Genomic DNA, 21,003 nt, shown 5'->3' on the forward strand with positions numbered 1-21,003 from the left:
ACTTGATGTCCCACTGAAGCATTAGAAAGGGTCCAAATGTTTGGATACACAAACTCTAAACTCTGGCATTTACCTGGAGCCTCGGTGCTGCGGTGGAAATGACTCTGGTCAGTAACAACAACATGCTGACACGTGGAAGCAGCTCTGGGCCGTTCTATGACAAGAAAACAACACAAAGAAATGATACTATGCAGTGTTTGGAAATGTACTCTATATCGTGCAAGTCTAGAGCCACTCTTCATTTTATTTACACTGCAAAGAGCCAGACTTTGTCATTTCTAAAGTGCTCTTGGGCAATAATTCTCCAGACTTTCTGAAGGCCTTTCTTTGGACACTGGCTGTTTTTTCACTTTCAGTCCAGCGCTTGTAGCTGAGCATTTTCAAAGGAAGGTCAAGGGTAGATATGTTGTTAAGTTACTTAACACTGATATATGAATCATGCAAACAACAAAGGCCCTAACTCAAAGAATAAACCTATGTCGCTTTTACACAGAGTAAACAAATGATTTTAAATTGTATTGTAAAATAAAATAAACAGATCCAGGCCAAGAAAAAAGGGGGACGGTATGTAAAGTGTAATTTAAAAACAAAAAAACAAAACAAAAAACAAAGATTTACAAATCTCATAAACTTAGAAAACATCTTAAACTGAAACTTTATCATTTCTCAAAATACATTTCAGCTTACTCTGAAATTGATGGTGGCAACACATGACCAAATATGTTGGGACAGGAAAAAAACAAACTAAATTAAAAAGTGGTACTAAAAAAACTGGGCTAGAAGAACGTTTGACAGCTAATCAGGTTAACTTGAAACAGGAACAAGGCGGAAAAATCAATACTGGATACCACATGATCTCTGGGCCTTCGGGCTGCACTGAATTAAAAAGCAGACACGATTCTGTCGTGACTCAGGAGCACTTCAGAAACTGTTCTCTATGAACACAGTTCACTGTGCCATTCACAAAAGCAGGTTAAAGCTCAATCATGTAAAGAAGCTCTATGTGAACCTGATCTAGAAATGCTGCCATCTTTCTCTGGGCATAAACTCATTTAACATGGACTGAGGTAAAGTGGAAAACTGTTCTGTGGTCAGATGAATTAAATCGGAAATTCTCTTTGGAAAACAGTGGCGCTGCGTCCTCTGGATTAAAGAGGAGAGGGATCATCCGGCTAGCCATCAGCCTTGAAGCCAACATCCTGATTGTATAGGGGTGCATTGGTGTTTATAGAAATGTCAGACTGTACATCTGGAACCAGGCACAATGCTGAAAGGCATATCCAGATTTTGGAGCATCGTGTGCTCCCATGCAGACAGGATCTATTTCAGGAAAGGCCAACAAGATGCTGCTAAATCTCATCCTGCATCTATTACAACAGCATGACTTCATATTAGAAGAGTTCATCGACCTGCGTGCAGTTCAGACCTTTCACCAACTGAAAACATTTCAGTGCGTCATGTAACATGAAACACCACAAAGAAGTATGGCGACTGTTAAGTAGCTAGAATCCTTTGTCAGGCGAGAGTGAGACAACATTCATCTCCCAAACGTCCAGCACCTGGTTTCCTCAGTCCCCAGATGTTTACAGACTGTTGTTAAAAGAACAGGGAACTCTACCCTGTGCCAACTTTCACGACACGAGTTGCTGCCATTAAATACCAAAATGAGCCAATATCTTCCTTGAAGTTGAATATTTTCTCCTCTTAAATGTTTGATATGTTTTATGTGCACTATATGAATAAAATATGGGTTTCTGCATATGATTGCATTCTCTTTTTATTTACACTTCACACAGACTCCCAACTTGTTTAGAACTCGCTCTGTGCAGATAACAGCCACCACACAGAAAATGGAATAAAGCCATTCGTCTGTACCTCATCTATGGCAACGTCATCACTGTTGGTGTCAGCCCGAAGCTGAGAGTGTTCATTGATGACCTGCAGTGCTCTCATCATGGTGTTCTCAGTCTCCTCGGTGCTGTCTGAAGACTCCCTGAGTGTAGCGTTGAGGAGAGGGAAGCAGAAGGAAAAGGCAGGAGCAGATAGAGGCGCCGCGTCTGAGGAAAAAATAAAAAATACATATTGAAAGGAAAGGAAGAGAAGGTCATCCCTCTCCTGAACGACGCTTGCTTGACACCGCCCAACACACACGCCAAGGTAACGCTTAATTCTGGGTTTTTTAACAGTTTGCTTTCTATCATTTTTATGTTCCTCGGAATCTCATGTGCCTGCTTTATGTGCCCGGATAATTATTTTTAGTACCTTATAATTTAAAATGATTTACACATGTATGCTATTAGGGTAATTTATACTTAATAGCCAGGTTCACTACAAGGCCTGAATATATTTTTTGGGTCATTGATGTCTGTTGATAATCAAGAGTACTGACCAAACCTAAATGAGCTTCACTGTTTTCACGAAGGATTAAAATTACCGTTAAACGGCACAAACTCATCAGTAAAGTATTTACAGAGATCAGCTCATCTTAGACCTTTAAAGACTGGGACTTTTTTGTTTTTAAACTAGAGCAGGCGCCCTCTGCTGGACGTTTGAAAGAATTCAGGTTTTCAGACCCATAAGGTATCTTTTACATACTTTAGGTTTGTATTTTCTGCACAGAAATGTCTATTATAAACCTGTCTCCTTTATTTGAGCTTTCATCTGAATTATTTTCATCTTTTGGGGGAAAAAATATGAAACTGAAACCAGTTTAATATTCATCACATTCAGCAGTTATACTGTGGTCACAGTGAGCAGCGCTTTAGTTTGTGTTCTTTAGATTTTATTCTCATCTTTTAATGTTTTTAATCATCAGTGTGGTGTTGGTTCAAGCCTTTCAGATTTATTGACTCACATTCATTTCATTTTGTGAACCACATGTACTCACCGGCAGTCTTGCCCTCTCTCTGTGGGACGGTGTGGTTGTGCAGCAGCATCACGGTGCGGTGAGCAGCTGTAGCCAGGTCCTCTTGTTCCCAGGCCTTATCCAGATCACACTCAGGCTTCAGTAACCGTAAAGTCACATGACCCACAAGGACAGCTGGATGGGGGAAAGAAAAACAAAAGTGATTTTAAACTGAGATGCCAGAAACAGTGTTTTAAAACTACACCAAGACAGACTTTGTACCCAGATGTTGAAGGCTCTTGGGCATGAGGCACACTCCAATATCCAAGAAGACCTGCTGGATGCTTGGAGCAGCCAGGGGGGAATGCAGCAGGGGCATTAGGACCTGGAGGACAGCAGGGAGCTCCCTGGTGATCTGAGCAGGTCTCTCTATCAGAGTGGCTTCCAGGAGACCCACCACACTCTGCAGCTCTCCATCCAGCTGCAAACAGCAAACAGGGAATTTTAAAATGTCACACTGGGGGGCAATCTGTTTTAATGACCTGATTTACTGGACAGACTTTAGAGCTCCTTACCTCTTGGAGTCTTTTGCGAGTAGCAGACTCTTTTTCCAGCTGGATTTGCATCATTTCCTTCTGTTTGGTAGTTAGCTGGATCTCCTCTTTGATACCTTTCTTCTTCTTGAGCTCCTGTCACATCAAAAAGGAAATTAACACATTCAAATAGTTTCAAACATTAAGGTCCTTAAAAAATAAAAAACAATAATTAATCTACCTCCTGTAACTCCAGTTCAATGATCTGTTCCTTGTATGAGTACGCCTTGTTCTCTCGCTTCATGTTTACTTTCTTAGTGTTTTCCTTCTGGGCACTGCAGCAGGTTAACAGAGGGGAGACAGGAGTGAATAAATGTCCCACAGACGGAGCTCTGAGTTCAGCTGCAGGTGAGTGAAACTGCGCATTTACCTCTGGATGATACTCTTGTCATACAGTTCTCCCTCGGGTGTCAACATGATGGCGTACTCCTCCCTGGTGACCTGAAGCAGTGCCGGTTTGGAAAGCCCTTTAGTGATGTGACTGATCACCCGTGGCAACAGCTTGTTTGGGGAGAGGCGTGAAAGGGAGCCCACTGCATTTCTGACCGCCTGAGGAGAAAGGAAGAAAATAAAAATAAATACATAAAATCACTAAATAATCCAAGACCTTATTCATCACTTAAGATACAAACAGAAAGTCTGCAAGTGTACGAGTTTAGTGAACAGTAAGAAAAACTGTTCTTCAATTTAAGATGAAATAAAAAAAGAAATGCTGCTTTTTAGCTGGAGAGCAAATGTAAAGAGGTGCATGTTTGTTATCATCATCTGAACACGTCTCCTTTCCTGGATCTAGATGCTACATGAAGCTGTTTCATTCTGTTTTTTCACCATTTTCTACATGAATCTGTATAAACAAATGTGGAATACAAGAAATGAAGCTGTACGATTGTCAAACCTGGTTGTCGGCATCGACTTTGAGCAGCTGTGGGAGAATAGCCTCCAGGTTGTTTTCTATGAACTCTTCAGCTTTCAAGTTCATGGAGGAGAGGAGAACAGGCCAGAGGCCACGGCGAGCTTCCACTGAAAAAGATAAACGTGGAGTGAGACATTTCAGATGCTGCTACCACCACCAAAGCACTATAGCAACAAACCTCGGGGTTATCAAACTGTGAAAACCATGTACCTATAGATGGATGATGAGAAACTATCAGGGTCTCCATAGCCAAACTCTCTGCTTCAGCAGGATCGCCCCACTGGCTGGCAGAGGAGCAAACAACACACAGTGCGTCCAACAGGATGCGAGGGGGCACATAGCTGCGACCCAGCTCAGTCAGCTCTCCGGACTCTGACACCACGCTGTCCTGGGGTAAAACCTGAAAGTTTACAGTATTGTCAGTAAGATAAAAATAAAGTGAGTAGAAAGAGTTAGCATCCAGCCCTGCAGCGGCTGGAAATGATAAGTGATTCTGTACTTTGTGTTTGTTGATGACCACCCGCAGTTCCCCAAGAAGGCCATGAGCAAGACTGGATCCTCCCAAAGAGGAGAGAAGCTTCCTGATTGTCTGCTGTGCTCTCTTCCTCACACGCCAGCTTCGAGACAACAGAGCCGCAACCGTGGCCTGATGATACATCCTACAGAGCGCACAAAAGGGCAAATGTCATTAAAGCAAAACGGGATAAAAGGCAGACTGCGTGCTTCCTGCATAAAAACAACACTAGGTGACTTTTAATTTCAGCAAGTCAGCAAGTTTGGGTTTTGTCCTGTTTACTTCAACAACTCTTTTGGAATTGGGGTTGTATCTGTATTCCAACCAAACACTGCCATGGGCCAATATTGCCTTCCAGACCTGTATCTAAATGACAGACTGATGTTTTTCTGTTGTTTCCACTTTTTTACTGCTTAAATGTTAAAACATGGTATGATGAAAAGATTTAAAACAGTTTTTTTTCTTATTAAGATTTGTTACTAGCCTAAGGGGAATAAATAACAGCAAGAAAAACAAACTACAGGGATCAAGCATCGCATGTGAAGACTTTTTCACACAACAATTTCTTGCATTTAGGCTCCTTCATACAGTAAAAGCACTGCCCCAACAGTATTAATACCATGGGAATATGTAAAATAGCATAAGCAAGTTGTGTAAGGTCCTTGTTGTGCACTACATTTTAAACCCTATTTCACTGCCCACTAAAAAAAAAAAGTACCATCTCAGGTTAAAATTAACATATGTTTCTGGCTATAACTGGGCTGATATCAGTCAGCTGATGTAGGCACTGACAGCAGATACTGGTATGCTGTCAATAAGTGCTATCATCAAAATCCTTTAAAGCTTTTATTCAATCTATCAATCTGTATCAGCCATAAAGAAGAGACATTAGAAAGGCTCTAAGTTCACCTTCACCTTGTTAGAAATATCAAAAAGGGCACACGATGTGTGAGGACAGTATTTTGATATCTAAGTGTTTCTGGTGTGAATGAACACTGAGGTTAGACTCACTGTGCTTTGCTGCTGTTCAGTCTGTGGGCATGATCTAAAAACAGCCGTTCACAGAGCTGTAGCACTGTGAGCAGAGCTAGAGACAGAGTGCAAAACAGAAATGAGACATTTTTTAAATCGCTCATAAGCAACGTAAAACTACATAACAGTATTTTTAAAATGCTCTTACTTTCTTCACTGCACTGGGAGAGGAACTTCTCTGTAGTGAATAACGGCTTCTTCTCATCCAAGATCAGATTCCAAAAGCTGGTGAATTTGGTCTCTGCAGGGACAAAAACAGCCTCTGTCACTTCATATTCTCTTAGAGGCTCTATAAGTGACAAAAAGCCACAGCTGGAACAAAAGCCTCACCTGTTTGTGTCTCCAGCAGAGCCAATCGACTCAAGAGAACAGACGCCGCCACGCCCTCTGCAAGCAGAGCATGCTGGGAGTTCTGCGCTGCAGCTTTCTCAATTGTCTGGAGCAGCAACGGTATGAGGTCTGAGGCTTGGGCCAGAGTGTCACCTGGACAACAGACAAAAATGGTTTGACTTCCTTTAAGCCAGCTGCACACGTGTGATGCAGCATAATGTCTCCTTGCGTCTCACTGACCTTTGAAGGCCCCCAGCATGGCTTGAAGGTAGGCATGCCGAACCAGAGAGGTGGAGGTCTTCAGGGTGAACGCCTTCTTGAACCAATCCAGCAGAGCGACGGGAACTTCCACCGTGAGGCGGTTGCTCCACTGGGAGAGCACAGACACTGCGTGCACCAACGTGCCCTCATGGACTAAACAAAAGAAGGAGAACAACAAGTTTAGAGTAACCCTGGATTTTGAGCTCACAGACACACAGGACCAAGAGAGGAAGGTGAGGAAGATGAGCGTTACCTTCCTGCTGTAAATAGGGGATGAACATCACAGTGACTGCAGAGCTCAGAGTCTGGTTGGAGGCTCCTGACACGGTATGATGGCTGCAGCTGGCAATGCCTGCAACATTTAGAGCAAATGCTTGCCTTTCTTTTCTCATGTTAAACAGCCAAGCTCATAAATACAAAGTGTTTGAAAGCCTGCATACCTGACAACACACTCATCTTTTGGGCAACAACTGTGAGCTTTCCTTCAGAACCTGCAACCACAACAATACTGCTTCAGCTCAACAAACCCAAACATAAAAATCTTCATTATTTGGGAAATAGTTAGTTCACCTCCGAGGATTTTGAAGAGATGTGTGACGACATCCTGCACAGCTGTGGGGTCGCTGCACTGCTGGGCCAAGTTCTGCACGGCCTGGACTGCTCCCTCCATCAGCTGGGCATTATTAGCTTTCAGCTGACCTGCAACACAAAGCACAATGATACCTAAAGCATAGCATCGCACAGGCTGAGTGTGTGGTTTAAAATCATGTTGCTCAAGAAATAAAGAGCACCAGCCGAAGCCTTACTTGCGAGTGCCTTTCCGATATCCATGGCATACTGACTGAGGTCGAGCGTTACAGCAGACAGCAGACAGGAAACGGCTGCAATGACATCAAAGAGTTTTTTTTTTTTTCCTCATTTGCTGCATGAGCTTCAGACAGGTGAGGATTAAACACTATGACCAAAAGCTAAAGGCAGCTCACTCTGCATGGCGTTCTCCGGGCTGCGGAGCATCGTCTTCTGCAGGGTAGGGAGCAGCGTCTCCTTAAACTCAGGGTGAGACACGTGACGCAGTAATGAAGTACTTTTGTCCAGAATGTGCTGCTGTGGTTTCGTCTTGCTCATGAGGACCGATTTCACGTACAGGTCCAGCAGCGCGCTCTGAAAGAAGCACACAAAGAACATCAGGGTACAAAGAGATATCAGAAAGAACTGCTAAAAATGGAAAATAAATTTAAACTCACCCTGTGTTTCTCTATAGTAGCGTTGTCCTTTTGAGCAGAGCAGAAGTCAAAACACACCCCCAGCAAAGCCAGAGTCGTGGGGCTCTGCTCCAGAGTCAACAGGGTGCTGATGTACTGATTGACCATCCCTGGGTTCTGGTAAAGAGAAGTGACTGTTAGAAAACCTGTGTGAATCATCAAATGGCTAGATGGCTAAAGCTAAAAGCAGTTGAAGTTTCTGCAGCCTGTTCTACACCATATTTATATCAATGTCATGTTCAGTGGTAACTAAATATTAAAACATGGAAGAAAAAAACCTAAAAGAAAAAGAAGTGACTTATTTTTATAAACACACTGTCTTTGTTTCAGTGGGAAAAAAAATGGGAAATAACAAAACAAAAAAAAACAAAAAACTGAGTATCAGCTTTACTGTTAGCAAAACTGTTGTTTTAAACATCTGTATCAGCCCAGAATTTCACATTTGGTCCATCTCGATTATTGAACTACAGTTACTTTTTTGAAATTTGACATTAAATCAAATAGTGAGATAGTTTACATATCATTTATCATGGTAGTAAGAAATGACCAGCTTTCTATAACGTGCAGCTACATCATATGAAAACACTTCAGCAGTACACAATCATCTGGAATATGATATTCAAATTGGCCATTTTTATGTGTTAGTAAAGTCTGGGTTTTTAACTACAATTTATCACCTTCACTGTAGCCTCACTGTGTGTGCACACGCACGCTAAGTTATGTTGAAATGAACCCACGTAAGCAAAGGGCAATTTCTGTTTGTGCATGCTGAGCTAATGAAATCAGCTTCGCATGCATAATTAAAGCCATAACAAACTGTTTATTGAGTGCTCTCTGTGACAGCTGACATGATCTGGTGCTTGTGAATTTAATAAACTGCACCTTTAGGTGAAGTGAATGAAAGTGAGATGTGAAAAAAGCAGGTCAGATCCAAGAATGTGTTCTAACTCACTCCCTTCCACAAGTGACTGAGATTCTTGAGGCTTGACTTCTTAGCGGTGGCCTTGGCTCCACCCACAACCTCAGCCACAAGAAGACTCTGAACCTCCACCTGAAAGAGAAGCCAAAACACCCAGGGGTGAGACCAACATCCAAGTAAAACCTGTGCTCTATTACAGGAAGCAGGTTTAGTGAACAACTCTGAGTTTGTTAACCTTGAGATTTGGTTTTCTGTTCTAGAAAGCGAGCTAACAGACTCTGTGGACTCAGCCAGCTCGCATTCAGGTTTTCTTCCTCCCCTCCTGGTGCACCTGAACCAGCTGACTGACACTCAGATTCATTTCCTCATTCATAAAGTTTAAAAGCGCACATTGAAGTGGATTCACCTGCAGCCCTTCATGTTTTTACAAACACTGATGTCCCAGGTAGATGTAAGTTTGCTTGATTTTTGTATTAAAACGAGTGCTTTCTAAAAGGATGGAGACAGCGACTGCAGCACAGATTTATCATCAGCTCAGAATAAAATTTCAGTTTCCATGTTTCTGACTCTGTGGACAATAACACAGCTATTCCTGTCAGCTGTCCCTGCACTGCAAACAATTATTGTATCTTATTGCAGCATTCACAGTTTAAATAAAACATCTCTGTATATGAAGCTTTAAACAGTCATTTGTTGTGTTGTCATCACTCTGGTGGAAAAATGTCCGTTACAGGTGGATCTCGGACATGTGATTATTTCAATGAAGATGAGGCTGAAATTAAATTAAATGATTTTAAGACTCTACAAACTGAACAAAATGTATTTTAAATGGACGTTTTAAATGCAGCTGCAGACAGTCTGAGGTTTAAAAATCTCAAAAAGTTGAAATTTGTTCACAGATTGAGATTCAGCCATTAAATGACTTCAAAGAGCCTGAAATTTAGAGTCTCAACTTTAACATATTTTCAAGTGAAGAGCACCTAAATCACTCCCAGTGAGTCGACCCAGAACCAGGACAGGTAAAAGACTCTGTAACAGATCAGAAAACCGTATCCATGTCAGAGTCCACTTGGAGAGCAGGACGGATGCTAAATGGATTCAGTCCGGATCAGAACGTTTGCTTTTACTAATAAAACAGATTCTGTCATCTAAATTTGCTCCTGTCAGGTAAGAGCACAATAATTAGAATATAAATATTAAATGTCAAACTAGGACTCCATCTTGACCTCATAAAAAGTTCAAGTTGGGTAAATGACGACCACAGACATAAATTTTACATCAAACTTTTATACAGTCTGTGATGATGTCAGAGGCCATCATGGTGCAAGCTGATTAAAACTCTTTTCCTCCTCCAATTTTTGAAGATAGATATCGGTCCACACTGATGTGTTCCTCTGCTCTTTACCCTCAACTTTTATATTTATCCGTTACCATGGTGAATTGTGGCATTGGGGCTCCATTGATGATGGCTTTCTTTACATAATTATGCGCTTAACTAAGGGGAACAATCTTAAAATTGAACTTGCTCTGATCAGCTGTTTCAGAAAGAGAAACTAAGAGCTGCTGATGTCAGACTTTATTTTTAAACTCAGTTTGTTGACCATGCTTCCTGGTATATGGCCCTGGTCTCATGCGAGCAAATCCTGTTGATAAAATGTTTAAATAATGCTATTTGTCACAAAGAGAAAAGAAAAAAAAAAAAGAAAAAGCATTTTCACTGACCATTTTCTTCCAGGTTGGTCCTTCTCTTTTCTCTGGGGCAGAGAACACACTGGACACTAAAAGGCAGGTCCAAGACAGGCCAACGAAGGCGGCGGAGCCTGTGGCTTTACTGCAAATACAACAAAGAAATCAACCAGAACAATATGTAAACAGAAAAATGACATTTTTCCACAGTGCATCCAAAAAAAAATGGAAGAACACTTCAAGTTTTCCAAATTTGAATGGAGATGTGAGAACTTTGGAAAACAAAAAAAATAACAGCACGTAAAACGTAAGTTTTTATGGTAATGTTGAAGGAGGCTATCCCAATTGTCGTAGGGCAAGAGGTGGAGAAGTTGTTAGTTCAGGACCCCCAGTAAGCACACTGGAACCCATTACCTTCTTGCTGTGAGGCGGCAGTAATTCCCAGATGGATAAGACATTACAGAATACCTACAGTCAAACATGGTCATGGCAGCAACATGCTGCAGGACTGTTGTTCTGTGACAGGATCACACAGATGGAAGGACGGATGCAGAAAAATACAGTGAAAACTTTTCTTCCAGAGCGCCCCAGATCTCACATTTTAGAAACTCAAGAATGTGAAAAGAAAGCAGTGTCTTCATAAAGCTCTGGACTGCTGCCCTGCTGTGTGCTGATGCCTTCTCAAAGGTTTAGAAAAAAAAAATCCAAGCTTTTATGATCCAAGGCAACTTTAGGGCATCGATGCTGTCAATGGCTTCACCCAAGCAAAGAATCTAAATATTCAGTTTTTACTTTTCATACACTTAGAAAACACTCAAACCCTCTTGCCATGTCAAGAGGATTGTGGAGTAGTGTGTGCAACGAGAAAGCGAATAAACACTATTTACTATGCCATAAAGCAATGCACCCACATTATTTTAATTAAAGCCGCTACACTAAGTTATATAAATTATGTTTACTGTGCCAGGCAAACACAGAAAGATTAAAGATGTTTATGACTCTTCTCTTCTGTAAGTCTGTAAAAGCAGGAATTTATTACCAGTGAACATCTGCAATGTTTAAAGCCAACTAGATGCACCCTGAAGTTTGGGTCATTACCTGGGCTCTCCGGTTTTGCTGATGACTCCACTGTTGAGCAGGCAGTGGAGCAGGCTGGTTACCAGGATGTCAGGCTTACTTTCAGCCAGCTGGCCAATAACAGAGAGCAGCTCTCTGCGTGATGTAGCATCCCTGAAGAGCGCACACAGGATAGAAAGTGTTGAAACCCCTGACAACAACTGAGTGTAAAGATTCACCTTCACTGTTACAGATGATGTCAGAAACCCACCGATATCTGTGTGGGGTGAGGCAGAAGAGCTTGCATAGTCCTTTAATGGCGGGCTCTGGTAACTCTAAAACAAAAGCATTTTACAGCTTGTTATTGTTTACTGAAGACCGAAAAGTGGAGAGATTAAAAAAAAAGAAGACATAAGCTCTCACCTTTGCCCTTTATACACCGTTTCAGGTCTCCGAATATCTCCTTACGCTCCTTCACGCTGGCTGTATTCACTTTCACAGCAAATTTCTTCAGCGTGTCTGAAACCTGAAGCAACACTCACAATGAGAAAGGAAAACATGACAGCAGTCTTGTGTAAGAGCTAAAAATGTGCAGCTTGTGGTCATGTGAGGCAGAGGAGGGGGGTTCAGTAACACATCAGAGAATGGGCTTGATAAGAATACTTGGGTGTGTTTTTTATTGGATGGTGTCTTAAATGACTGCTGAACTTAATTGTCAGCTCGGCTCTGTTAAAATGTTTGTCCCTCATACTTGAACGTTCATGTCAGAAGGCTATGAACTTGGTCGGAGACGATGAAAACAAAAGTTTGAGGCGGTCCTCTGCTGAGTACCGACTCGCTCCTCTGCTCTCGTCAGCTGCAACAGCTCAGCCTCATCAAGTCACACTTGATGCGACGTAGCACAAAGCTAACGGCTTGCTAGTTAGCTGCTGTAGAGGGCCGCTCGAGTCTGGTGGCGAACACCGAAACCCGTCGAGATGTTCAAATAAATGGACCCCCAAGACACCACCATTTTTGTTTCTGCCTCACCTGAAAGATATAGTAAAAGTAGTTAATAAAATCCTGCCACACAAACCTGCGTGTCCGCCGCCATCTTGCCGGTCTTGATGCAGGAAGGACTTGTTAGCGCCACTTCCGGGTCACGGCGGCTACGTATGCTTCTGCTGCATTCTTGAGAACTGGGAAAGTTCAAGTTCCAATCTAGTAACAAGAAAAATCATAAAGAAAACACAATAGTAATCTGTAACACCTAATTTTGTAATTGCAAACTTTTATGCACGAGGTACTATGAATGCAACCCCATAAACCCACACGCACCACAACTTAAACCGCACTCAGTCCTGTTTTCTTTATAATATCAAACACACAGTTCCATGTAAGATAAGATGCCACTTTCAGCTGTTCCCTTGTCGCCACAGCAGATAGCTCCTTGACTGATTTGGCGTAGTTCTCCTGACGCAATCGCGAAGGAAATTTGTGTCTGCTATTGAACAGTGTGTAAACCACATTTATTTTATTTTTAACCTGTGGTGTGAGTAAGTAAATGGTGTTGGGTTCAAATCTTTTTCCCAACATAAGAAAGAGCAGTAATAACAGCAACAAAGTCTTGAAAGAGCAGCAATAACAATGATGTGTGTTGCTGCAGCAGCTTTATCCATTGTAAATCATTGTCATCGTCATGTCCCCTCACAGTTTTGTTCTCTCCTGTGTCTTGGAGTGTTGCAGAAAAATTCTAGTTTAACCTCACATGTAGATTTAGGCGGTTAGAACTTCACTGTATGATTTTGTAAAACCTTTGTATGCTCAGATGAAGTATGTGTATGTGTCAGCGTGACTTTGTGAAAACTGCTTAGCTTTGCTTAACGATGTTTCGCTATGTTATCTGCTAACTCTTTTGCTCAGAAGGAGAAGAACAGTTGTGTGTAGGCAAAGCTGGCATGACTGTGAACTGTAATGTTTGATGTGTGTGCTGGCTCTCCTGCGCGCAGTAATAAATAGCTTGAACACAGCCTTTTCAGTGTTTCAGACTTTATTTACAAAATCCCGCGACAGGGGGGATTAGAAAATTGTTTAACATTTGCATTTGGTAAATTTCACAAAGACTATGTCAGATTATAAAAGCTGTTCATTTTTTAGCTTTAACATTTTCTCACATGATTTTATGTGTCCTCTAATTAATTTATACAAGGCCGTTATTGCTATTCTTCCTGTTGTGTGTATCTAACTTGTGGTGTTTGACTTGTATAATTTATTTATTTATGTATTTTTTTTTACCATTTGTCATTTTAGTGTTATTTAATTATTTCTTTTGTTGTTGTTGTTGTTTTTATTTAATTATTTCTTTACACAATGGAGTCTCAAACTGAAGAAAAATTCAAGTCCACTTACTGAAAGTCTGTTCATAACGTTTCACAAAGCCTAAAGATAAAGGCTTATGCTATGAAGACAAAGTGTAAGGAAAGATGCATATGGGCACATATTTCACTGCCATATGTAAATGTGGGTATGCTGATACTGAAAACTGTAATGTGTTTTCTTTTTTTTAAGTGTAGTAAAATGAGAATCAGGTATAGGCATATATTGTGTTAATAAGTGTGCAAAATTAAATGATTAATACTGTTAATATATAAATAAAAGTGAATCTATTCTGCTCATTCAAAAATCCATATTTTTATTATTTTCATGATCCAAACTTAAAAACAGACCCTTATATTTATCTCTCAAGTAATGACCATGCTGTAGTATTGCTTGATCTGTGGTTTCAGTCTGTTGTTAGGTGGTTGCTAGGTAACATGCTAAGCATCATTGATAAATAAAATGACAGTTATCATGTTATCACTGTAGGATTATAAGATTATTGTTATAAATCAGATGTTGCCATGAACATGCATTTATAAAGAGCTGCAGATACAAAAGAAAAAGCTTCAGATGTTGTAAGTGGTTGCTAGGCAACATTACAAGATCATAATATCTGATATAGATTAGAATCTTCTGGTGAGCAAGAAGCTACGTGCCAATTCTGGTTGCTCAGTTCCTTATCATGTAGGAGGAGTTCAGAGGGAAATATACAGAGATTCCTGGCCCAGTTTGCTATAAAGCACATTGTGTTGATAACATATTTTATTCCCAGGGAAACTGTTGTCAGTCAGCTCTACGGTTATCCAGAAATGATTTTGGTCTAATGAGCTAACAAAAGAACACAGAATTGGTAACTTTGACATGCAGACTGTTACACAATCATTAACCATAATAATGCAGGTACCACAGATTCTAACAGCATAAACTCCAAGCACAGTAGTGCAGCCACAGTGAATCGTGTGAACATATTACAGCTCTAAAACAATCACCTTTCACCTCGCAATATCACTGTCTGGCCTCGTTGCACAGCATGTCTTTGTAATTTCCTGCTAGAGTGAAGGTGACACATGCCTACGCATCAGTGAACTGTAAGAGTAATCCACTCTTTTATTAAATGTCCAGTTACAATATGTGTGTGTGTAGGCTAATGTTAATATCTTCATGGGGTTTCTATTATTTGGTTACAGACTGACAGTTAGTAATAACAGTGAACATAGTTCTTATGTTAACAAACCAAGTCACCTGATTATTTGGAAAGCTCCACACACATATAAATATTATGGTTCCACAGAGGTTTTTGGCCTCTACCTAGCATGTTTATCTAAAATGAAAACATCAGTCACCAGGGGTCACTGCTTTCTCTAATACTCTTCGTTCTGACTACAGATAAACAGAAACTGTCTTTCCCGTTATTGAGGGCTCCAAGCTCAGACTTTCAAATTATTAACAATACGACTCCAAACATGAGACGGTCAAGGAGTGAATCTGTTCTCCATCCACATGTGCTGGTCACATGACATACTGACATGGCACGTGGAGACCTTACATTCTGTTTGTAAGTGCAACATGAAGAAGAAATCTGGAGATTGTATCTGAGCAAAGAAAAGAAGAGCAACCTGACACTAAAATAAACCACTCAAAAATAACAAACACAAAAACATTTTAATGATTGTGAGGACAGTAAGTTTTACACCTAAACTTATCACATTTAGACATTTATTTCTCCTTTCCCACGTGGAGCTATCTGAGGCGGATACATATTTATAAAAGTTTGGCATCTGTTCTGTTTTCTTTCATCTCTTGATCATCTCTGAGAGATGAATGGGCACCGCAGCAGGAGCCTGGTGATATTTGATTAAAAATACTTGCAGTTTTCCTTAAAAAAAAGAAAGGGGGCAAAACACAAATGGTATCTACTTAGTATGTAGATACCATTTGAATAAATATTCATGGCAGTGAGATTTCACTGGGAGGACAGTGGACCAGTTTCATTCTGTTGATATTCATCCAGTGAACTTATAAGACTTTAAATCCACCTATAATCTCTTGGTGTGGGCTGTTCAGTGTTTTGAAAACATCACCTTTTAAAGAAGGGAGTCTTTTAAAAAGGAGAGAGAAAAAGCAGCTGAGCAACCCACGGTACCATATCAACTTAAGGCGTGCAGTAGAGTGAAGAACAGGAATTATCCTCCATAAATATGTCATAGAGAACAGTTCAGGCAAGATGCTGGAGTTCCACAGTTACAGTTCCTCTCCTCTTCCCAGGTGCTTTACCTTTAGTCACTTCCTTTGGTGCTTTGAACAATAGCAACGATTATAAGACTCAGAATGATGAGTCCTGCTACCACCGCAACTGCAATAAGCACCACTTTCATCTTCTTGTTCGCCCATCTTTTCTGTGTCTTCACCTGGGTGGATGTCTTTTCAAACTTTTTACTCTGCGAAAAACAAAATTAAAAGGTTTAAGATTTTGTTCTTGTATAATTACATTTCTAAATGTCTAATAGCTGTGATCACAAAGATAAAACCCAGAACTGACACGCTCATGCCACTTCCAAGTAAACTTATCACGTAAACAAATCCAGAGGAAGTCCTTGTATCTTTAGGTCAAACGAGTCACAGACTGAAGGTCAGCGTGTTTTTCATTAAACAGGAAAGTACAAGAAAAATGGAGATTTCGATATAACTGCAGCAATCAGTGCTTTCTTATTCAAACCTGTTAATGTTAAATCCACAGAGATTTGCTTTATGTCTCAGCTTTTGATTTTTTAGCTTCTTTCATCTTGTTTTCTCTTTAGGGCCCACATATTTCTGGTTCAGTTTGATCATATTTTTTCATCAGACAGGCATACATGAAGTGGGATAAATGATTTTTCGGGGTGTTTTTATTCTAATAGTTCTATTGAACTGGATAGATTACATTAACTACATTATAACCCACGATTTAAAGTTGCCTCCAGGTGTCACCTTTTGGCAGATTCTTTTTCCTGTGTTGTGGTCTGAGTGCAATGCAAATGATCTGGTGCTGAGTAGGGTGGTAGTAATGTCAGTGAGCAAAGCTGTGTAAATGAAAGCTCTGGACTGAAGAGTTTTAATGTTTTTGATTTAGCTGATCCCAGTTTTGTCAAACTTGCTTACTTCTGTCTGGGGTAAGCCTGTTCCTTTTTTGTATCGGTGAGATCCTCTGTAAGAATCTATGCATTTTCTTTGAAACACATAGGAACCGAACCTTGTTTTTTTCACAGTCTACGATATTCAAAAGTAGCTCAGTTTGCTTCTTGAACTTCAATTTGCCTGTCTGCTTTTTTAGTTCTCCCCCTGGCTCCTCACCAGTGTCATGTAACGCAGCCAATGGGGCAATGTGGGAATGATGCAACCTCGCTGTTGACCCCTGGAAGGATATTCATACCCAGGGAGACCAGCTTGTTTCATTCATCTTAAGAAACAATAGGAAATACCTTTCTAAATATAGCACCATAAAACAGAATCAGGATGTAAATCGCACATTTGCTTTCCTCTCCAGCTCCACCTAAAGCATATTTATAGACATCAATGTGACATGTCTTAGTATTAATCCAAAGGTGCTTGTGGAGAGGGGATCTGTGTGCCATTTGCCCCAGTTATTCACCTTCAAAATAAAAGCCAAAGACTTTTACAAGGAACATGTAGGCAAAATAGAGCTGTGCTAAGAGATGATGCTTTTCCACTTGGACAGTGTACCTCTTCCAGCAGCAGATCAGCCCTGTCTTCAAGCTCATTGAGTTTGCCAGATCTTTCTTCAGCTTTGTTCATGTTTTGCAGCATGATGACTTTCACCTCCTCCACTTCCTCCTGGGTCTTCTGCAGGTGGCTCTTCCCGTTCTCCTGTCCAATCAAAACACACAGTTTGATTAAAACTAAACCAACCCAACCTCCTAGGACCCTCACAGGAATTATGTGCTCACATTATTTAAACTTTCTCACGGTGACATAATGACAGATGTCAGTTGACACACAAACTGTGAGGCGCTCTTTGTGTTTTTGGATAAACAGAGGATCTCAGTGAGCATGCCCACAGTGACTGTGGAAGTCATCTGTGTAGCCAAAAAATGCAGGTCAGCGCACATCATTATGTCACAACTAAAATCAAATTTAAAAAAAAGAAGAAAGTCACAAGATTGGATTTCTAATTTGGATGACTCCAGTTTTTGTTCCTGTTGTGCGTCACTTTCAAATATGTGCTATCAAATTTAAGGAGACCTGTTATGCCCATTACCAAGGGTATATTTTCATTCTTTGACTCTATTAGAGTAGAGCTTCATATCATTCATGGTCAAAAATAATCCTAATTTAGTGTCTTTGTGCAGCCCCTCATCTGCCACCAATACACAATTTTAATCTCAAGCATCTGGTTCAATTAAGGTTAAATAAATTAGATCGAGAGTTTAAGAGTTTAAAACTATACTTCTACCTTGCTGTTGCAGAAGTCACTTATCTTATAATGTCTCTGCTTAAGTTAATTAAGAGCCTCTACCATTGTAACTGTATATATGAGAGAAAGTAAGAAAAATAATAACAGGTCTCCTTTAATGGAGCTGAGACGTTTCAGTGGGCTTTTGTGGAAATTCTTTTTTAAACAGAACAAGTAGCAACACTGGATGTTTAGTTACTTCTAATTCTATTACTATATTACTTTTATTGGTGTCGTTTTTTTGTAAACAACTTTTGAAAAGAAATCGAATCAAACATTAAGCTGCCAAATAAAAAAAATGGCAACCAGCACCAACAAGATCTAGGCTGCCTGATACAGGTCAGACTGGCATCTTGTTTTATAAACACAGCAGCACTCTTCTCCACCCGTCACCTGCTTTTCAAGCGTGCTTAAGCAGGGATATGTTAATTGTTAAACTGTATAGCTACAAATATATTTCTGGAAGCAACTCACAGAACAAACTAACTTACACAGTAAAGCAAACACATTCTGACATGTTAAAACTATTAAAAAGAAAACGTGTTGCCACTCAGACTGGTACCAGCTGTTTATTAGACAGCAAATGAGCAGAACAACAACAAGAGGGATGATTTTCAAGGATATTTGTCAAGTCAAATTATCCTTGAACTACTTTCAAGGATAGTTTGACCAAAGGGCCATTGGTATCCTGACAGCTCTCTCCTTCACCTTCGTCCTCTGGGGCGTGAGAGGAAACCGACATCTCAGATACTGACAGGAACAGGAAACTGACAGACAGAGCAAAACAAATATGCCTCAGCACCTTGATTCACTTCACGCTCAGCTGTCTGTTTCTCTAAAGGCTTTCGTAGCCCTCCCATACTGCGGTCTGCTTTTCATTGGACCTGGCTAAGAAACTTGCATCTCACCCAGCAATGGTGACAACTGATTTATGCTGGGCTTATCTCATCCTGGGCATAGCAAATAGCAGCTGAACAATGGTGTATGTTTAAAATTCAGATGGCGGTGTCTTGACACAGGAAATGCTGCCCATTCCAGTTCCCCTCCTTGCTTCCTTCCTTCCTTCCCTCACTCCCTCCCTCCTGCCTGCCCGCATTCAGGTACCTGATATTATCCCAGTAAGCCACATCATGTTATAACATGCTCAGTATGTTGTATCATGGCACTGTTTTAAGTGTTCTGCTGGTCCATAAATTGTTATAATCTTAGATGTTTACTCTTAAAGCAGGATGTGTTAAATGAGCAGGTTTAAAAATGAAAAGAGAAGAAATATAATAAATAAATTCATTCCATTTAGTTTACATCTATCTCATTTCACACATGACCTGGTGCCTCTCTTGACTGAAAATGGGTTAGCCTCTCTTCACCTTCACATTGTTAATGTATGAATTAACGTCATGTTATCTCTAACTGAGAACCTTCACAGACGTCATGTTATCTCGCTGTACCGAGTCTCTGGATGAGTACGTTAGTTTGGGTTGTAAAAAGCTAAGCTAAGCTAAGAGAACTGAAGGTTGACCTGCCTGTTCATTAGTACCATAACAGACTATAAATGGTCACAGCGTGCTTTAGGCGTTCTTAAAAGTAAAGAAAATACAAAAGACAGAAAGAAAACGGCAGCTCTAACAAACTTTATCTCTCATTCATCTCGTGTTTTTTGTGAAAGCCATTTAAATGTCCTTTAGCTCAGAGGAGGCAGGTATGCACTTACCGAGTCCATGTTGTCTCGTGCTGTTTGCGTCGAAACTGTCACAGAGTCCGCATTTAAAAGGGGAGAGTCGACTCGACTTTGCAGTAAGAGGAACACCCAGGCTCCGCTGCTCTATCCGGACTAATGTCACAAATTAAGACAGAGAGATATTTCTCTGTTTTCTTTTATCCGTATCCTCTTTTCTGCGCTCGAGCTCACCTTACTCACTTTCACTTCTCTCTCCTGTGGCTTCACAACTTGTTTGCGCTTTGGCTGTGAGGCGTTCGAGGTATTCCCGGAAACCTCGTGTTTATGAAAAATCATGTTACGTACAACGTCAAATGCAAAACGGTGGTGAAAAACTCCCGGATTTCCCCCGCGCTGTACCACAGTCTATGCAACTGTGTAAAGTATGCACCTAGTAGTTTATAGTTTAGACAAGAGATTTTACTTATTTTGTTTTTGTTTATTCATTTTTACACTTAATATCCGTTATACTCATCTATATAAGTATAAATGTTTTAAATACATATATTACTAAACCTATGAATGCATTGCAAATAACGATTTATATTCAAACCATGACAGCTGCATTAAATTAATTTTACGTGCTTAAGTATCAGTAAAATCTGGGGAATATTCGGCATTTCTGTGCTGCATTTGTACCAATTCACACCCACGCAGCTCGTGGGATTTACTGTTAGTGGTGAAACAGTGGTTAGCGCTGCTTGCCTCATAGTAAGAGGCAAGAACCGCTGTCCGGCTCGGGCTTCCTTGCGTGGAGTTGTAAGTTTACTCCGGCTTTTCCCTACAGTTCAAAGACATGTATGTTTGGTTAATTAGGGATTCTAAACTGGCTGATAACTCATCATCTGTCTGATATCTCTCCATCTGTCTGATAGATGGGTGTACCCCACCCAGTGGCATCTGCGTTAGAGCCCGCGACCCTGAAGTGGACCCTGAAGCGGTTAAGACTATAGATGGATAGATGACCAAAAACCTTTCCCGTGTTTATTGTGTCTTATTGTGCTTTATATCTATATCCAGAGCTTATGTTACCTTTACCTTGACAGGGGCTCTGTATATCCAGATTT

General features: G+C 40.6%; 2 protein-coding genes across 2 annotated transcripts in view; both read right to left on the reverse strand.

Annotated features, from left to right (window-relative positions):
- Positions 1-12,543, reverse strand: part of gcn1 (GCN1 activator of EIF2AK4) — a 29,414-nt gene extending 16,871 nt beyond the window's left edge. The window contains exons 1-26 of the mRNA XM_085424855.1: positions 12,487-12,543; positions 11,835-11,937; positions 11,683-11,746; positions 11,454-11,585; positions 10,392-10,500; positions 8,703-8,801; positions 7,733-7,867; positions 7,472-7,649; positions 7,295-7,369; positions 7,059-7,187; positions 6,929-6,979; positions 6,742-6,840; positions 6,468-6,641; positions 6,228-6,380; positions 6,046-6,138; positions 5,877-5,952; positions 4,851-5,010; positions 4,562-4,751; positions 4,334-4,458; positions 3,809-3,987; positions 3,620-3,713; positions 3,421-3,534; positions 3,128-3,326; positions 2,888-3,040; positions 1,876-2,057; positions 74-154 (exon numbers count right to left, since the gene is read on the reverse strand). Of these exons, the coding sequence (XP_085280981.1) occupies positions 74-154; positions 1,876-2,057; positions 2,888-3,040; positions 3,128-3,326; positions 3,421-3,534; positions 3,620-3,713; positions 3,809-3,987; positions 4,334-4,458; positions 4,562-4,751; positions 4,851-5,010; positions 5,877-5,952; positions 6,046-6,138; positions 6,228-6,380; positions 6,468-6,641; positions 6,742-6,840; positions 6,929-6,979; positions 7,059-7,187; positions 7,295-7,369; positions 7,472-7,649; positions 7,733-7,867; positions 8,703-8,801; positions 10,392-10,500; positions 11,454-11,585; positions 11,683-11,746; positions 11,835-11,937; positions 12,487-12,504 (3,165 nt within the window). The 5' untranslated portion in view covers positions 12,505-12,543. The remainder of the gene's footprint in view (positions 1-73; positions 155-1,875; positions 2,058-2,887; positions 3,041-3,127; positions 3,327-3,420; positions 3,535-3,619; positions 3,714-3,808; positions 3,988-4,333; positions 4,459-4,561; positions 4,752-4,850; positions 5,011-5,876; positions 5,953-6,045; positions 6,139-6,227; positions 6,381-6,467; positions 6,642-6,741; positions 6,841-6,928; positions 6,980-7,058; positions 7,188-7,294; positions 7,370-7,471; positions 7,650-7,732; positions 7,868-8,702; positions 8,802-10,391; positions 10,501-11,453; positions 11,586-11,682; positions 11,747-11,834; positions 11,938-12,486) is intronic.
- A 2,869-nt stretch (positions 12,544-15,412) lies between these two features.
- vamp5 (vesicle-associated membrane protein 5) lies at positions 15,413-20,198 on the reverse strand. The gene is made up of 3 exons (XM_085424857.1): positions 19,931-20,198; positions 17,490-17,633; positions 15,413-16,207 (listed from the first exon to the last, which is right to left on the reverse strand). The coding sequence occupies exons 1-3, from the start codon at positions 19,937-19,939 to the stop codon at positions 16,046-16,048; spliced, it is 315 nt and encodes a 104-aa protein (XP_085280983.1). The 5' UTR covers positions 19,940-20,198; the 3' UTR covers positions 15,413-16,045.
- Between the last annotated feature and the right edge of the window lie 805 nt (positions 20,199-21,003).

Source organism: Rhamphochromis longiceps, linkage group LG12, assembly GCF_057381845.1.
Source record: "Rhamphochromis longiceps isolate RC_006_pf linkage group LG12, R_longiceps_female_GT1.1, whole genome shotgun sequence".
NCBI classification, from domain to species: Eukaryota; Metazoa; Chordata; class Actinopteri; order Cichliformes; family Cichlidae; genus Rhamphochromis; species Rhamphochromis longiceps.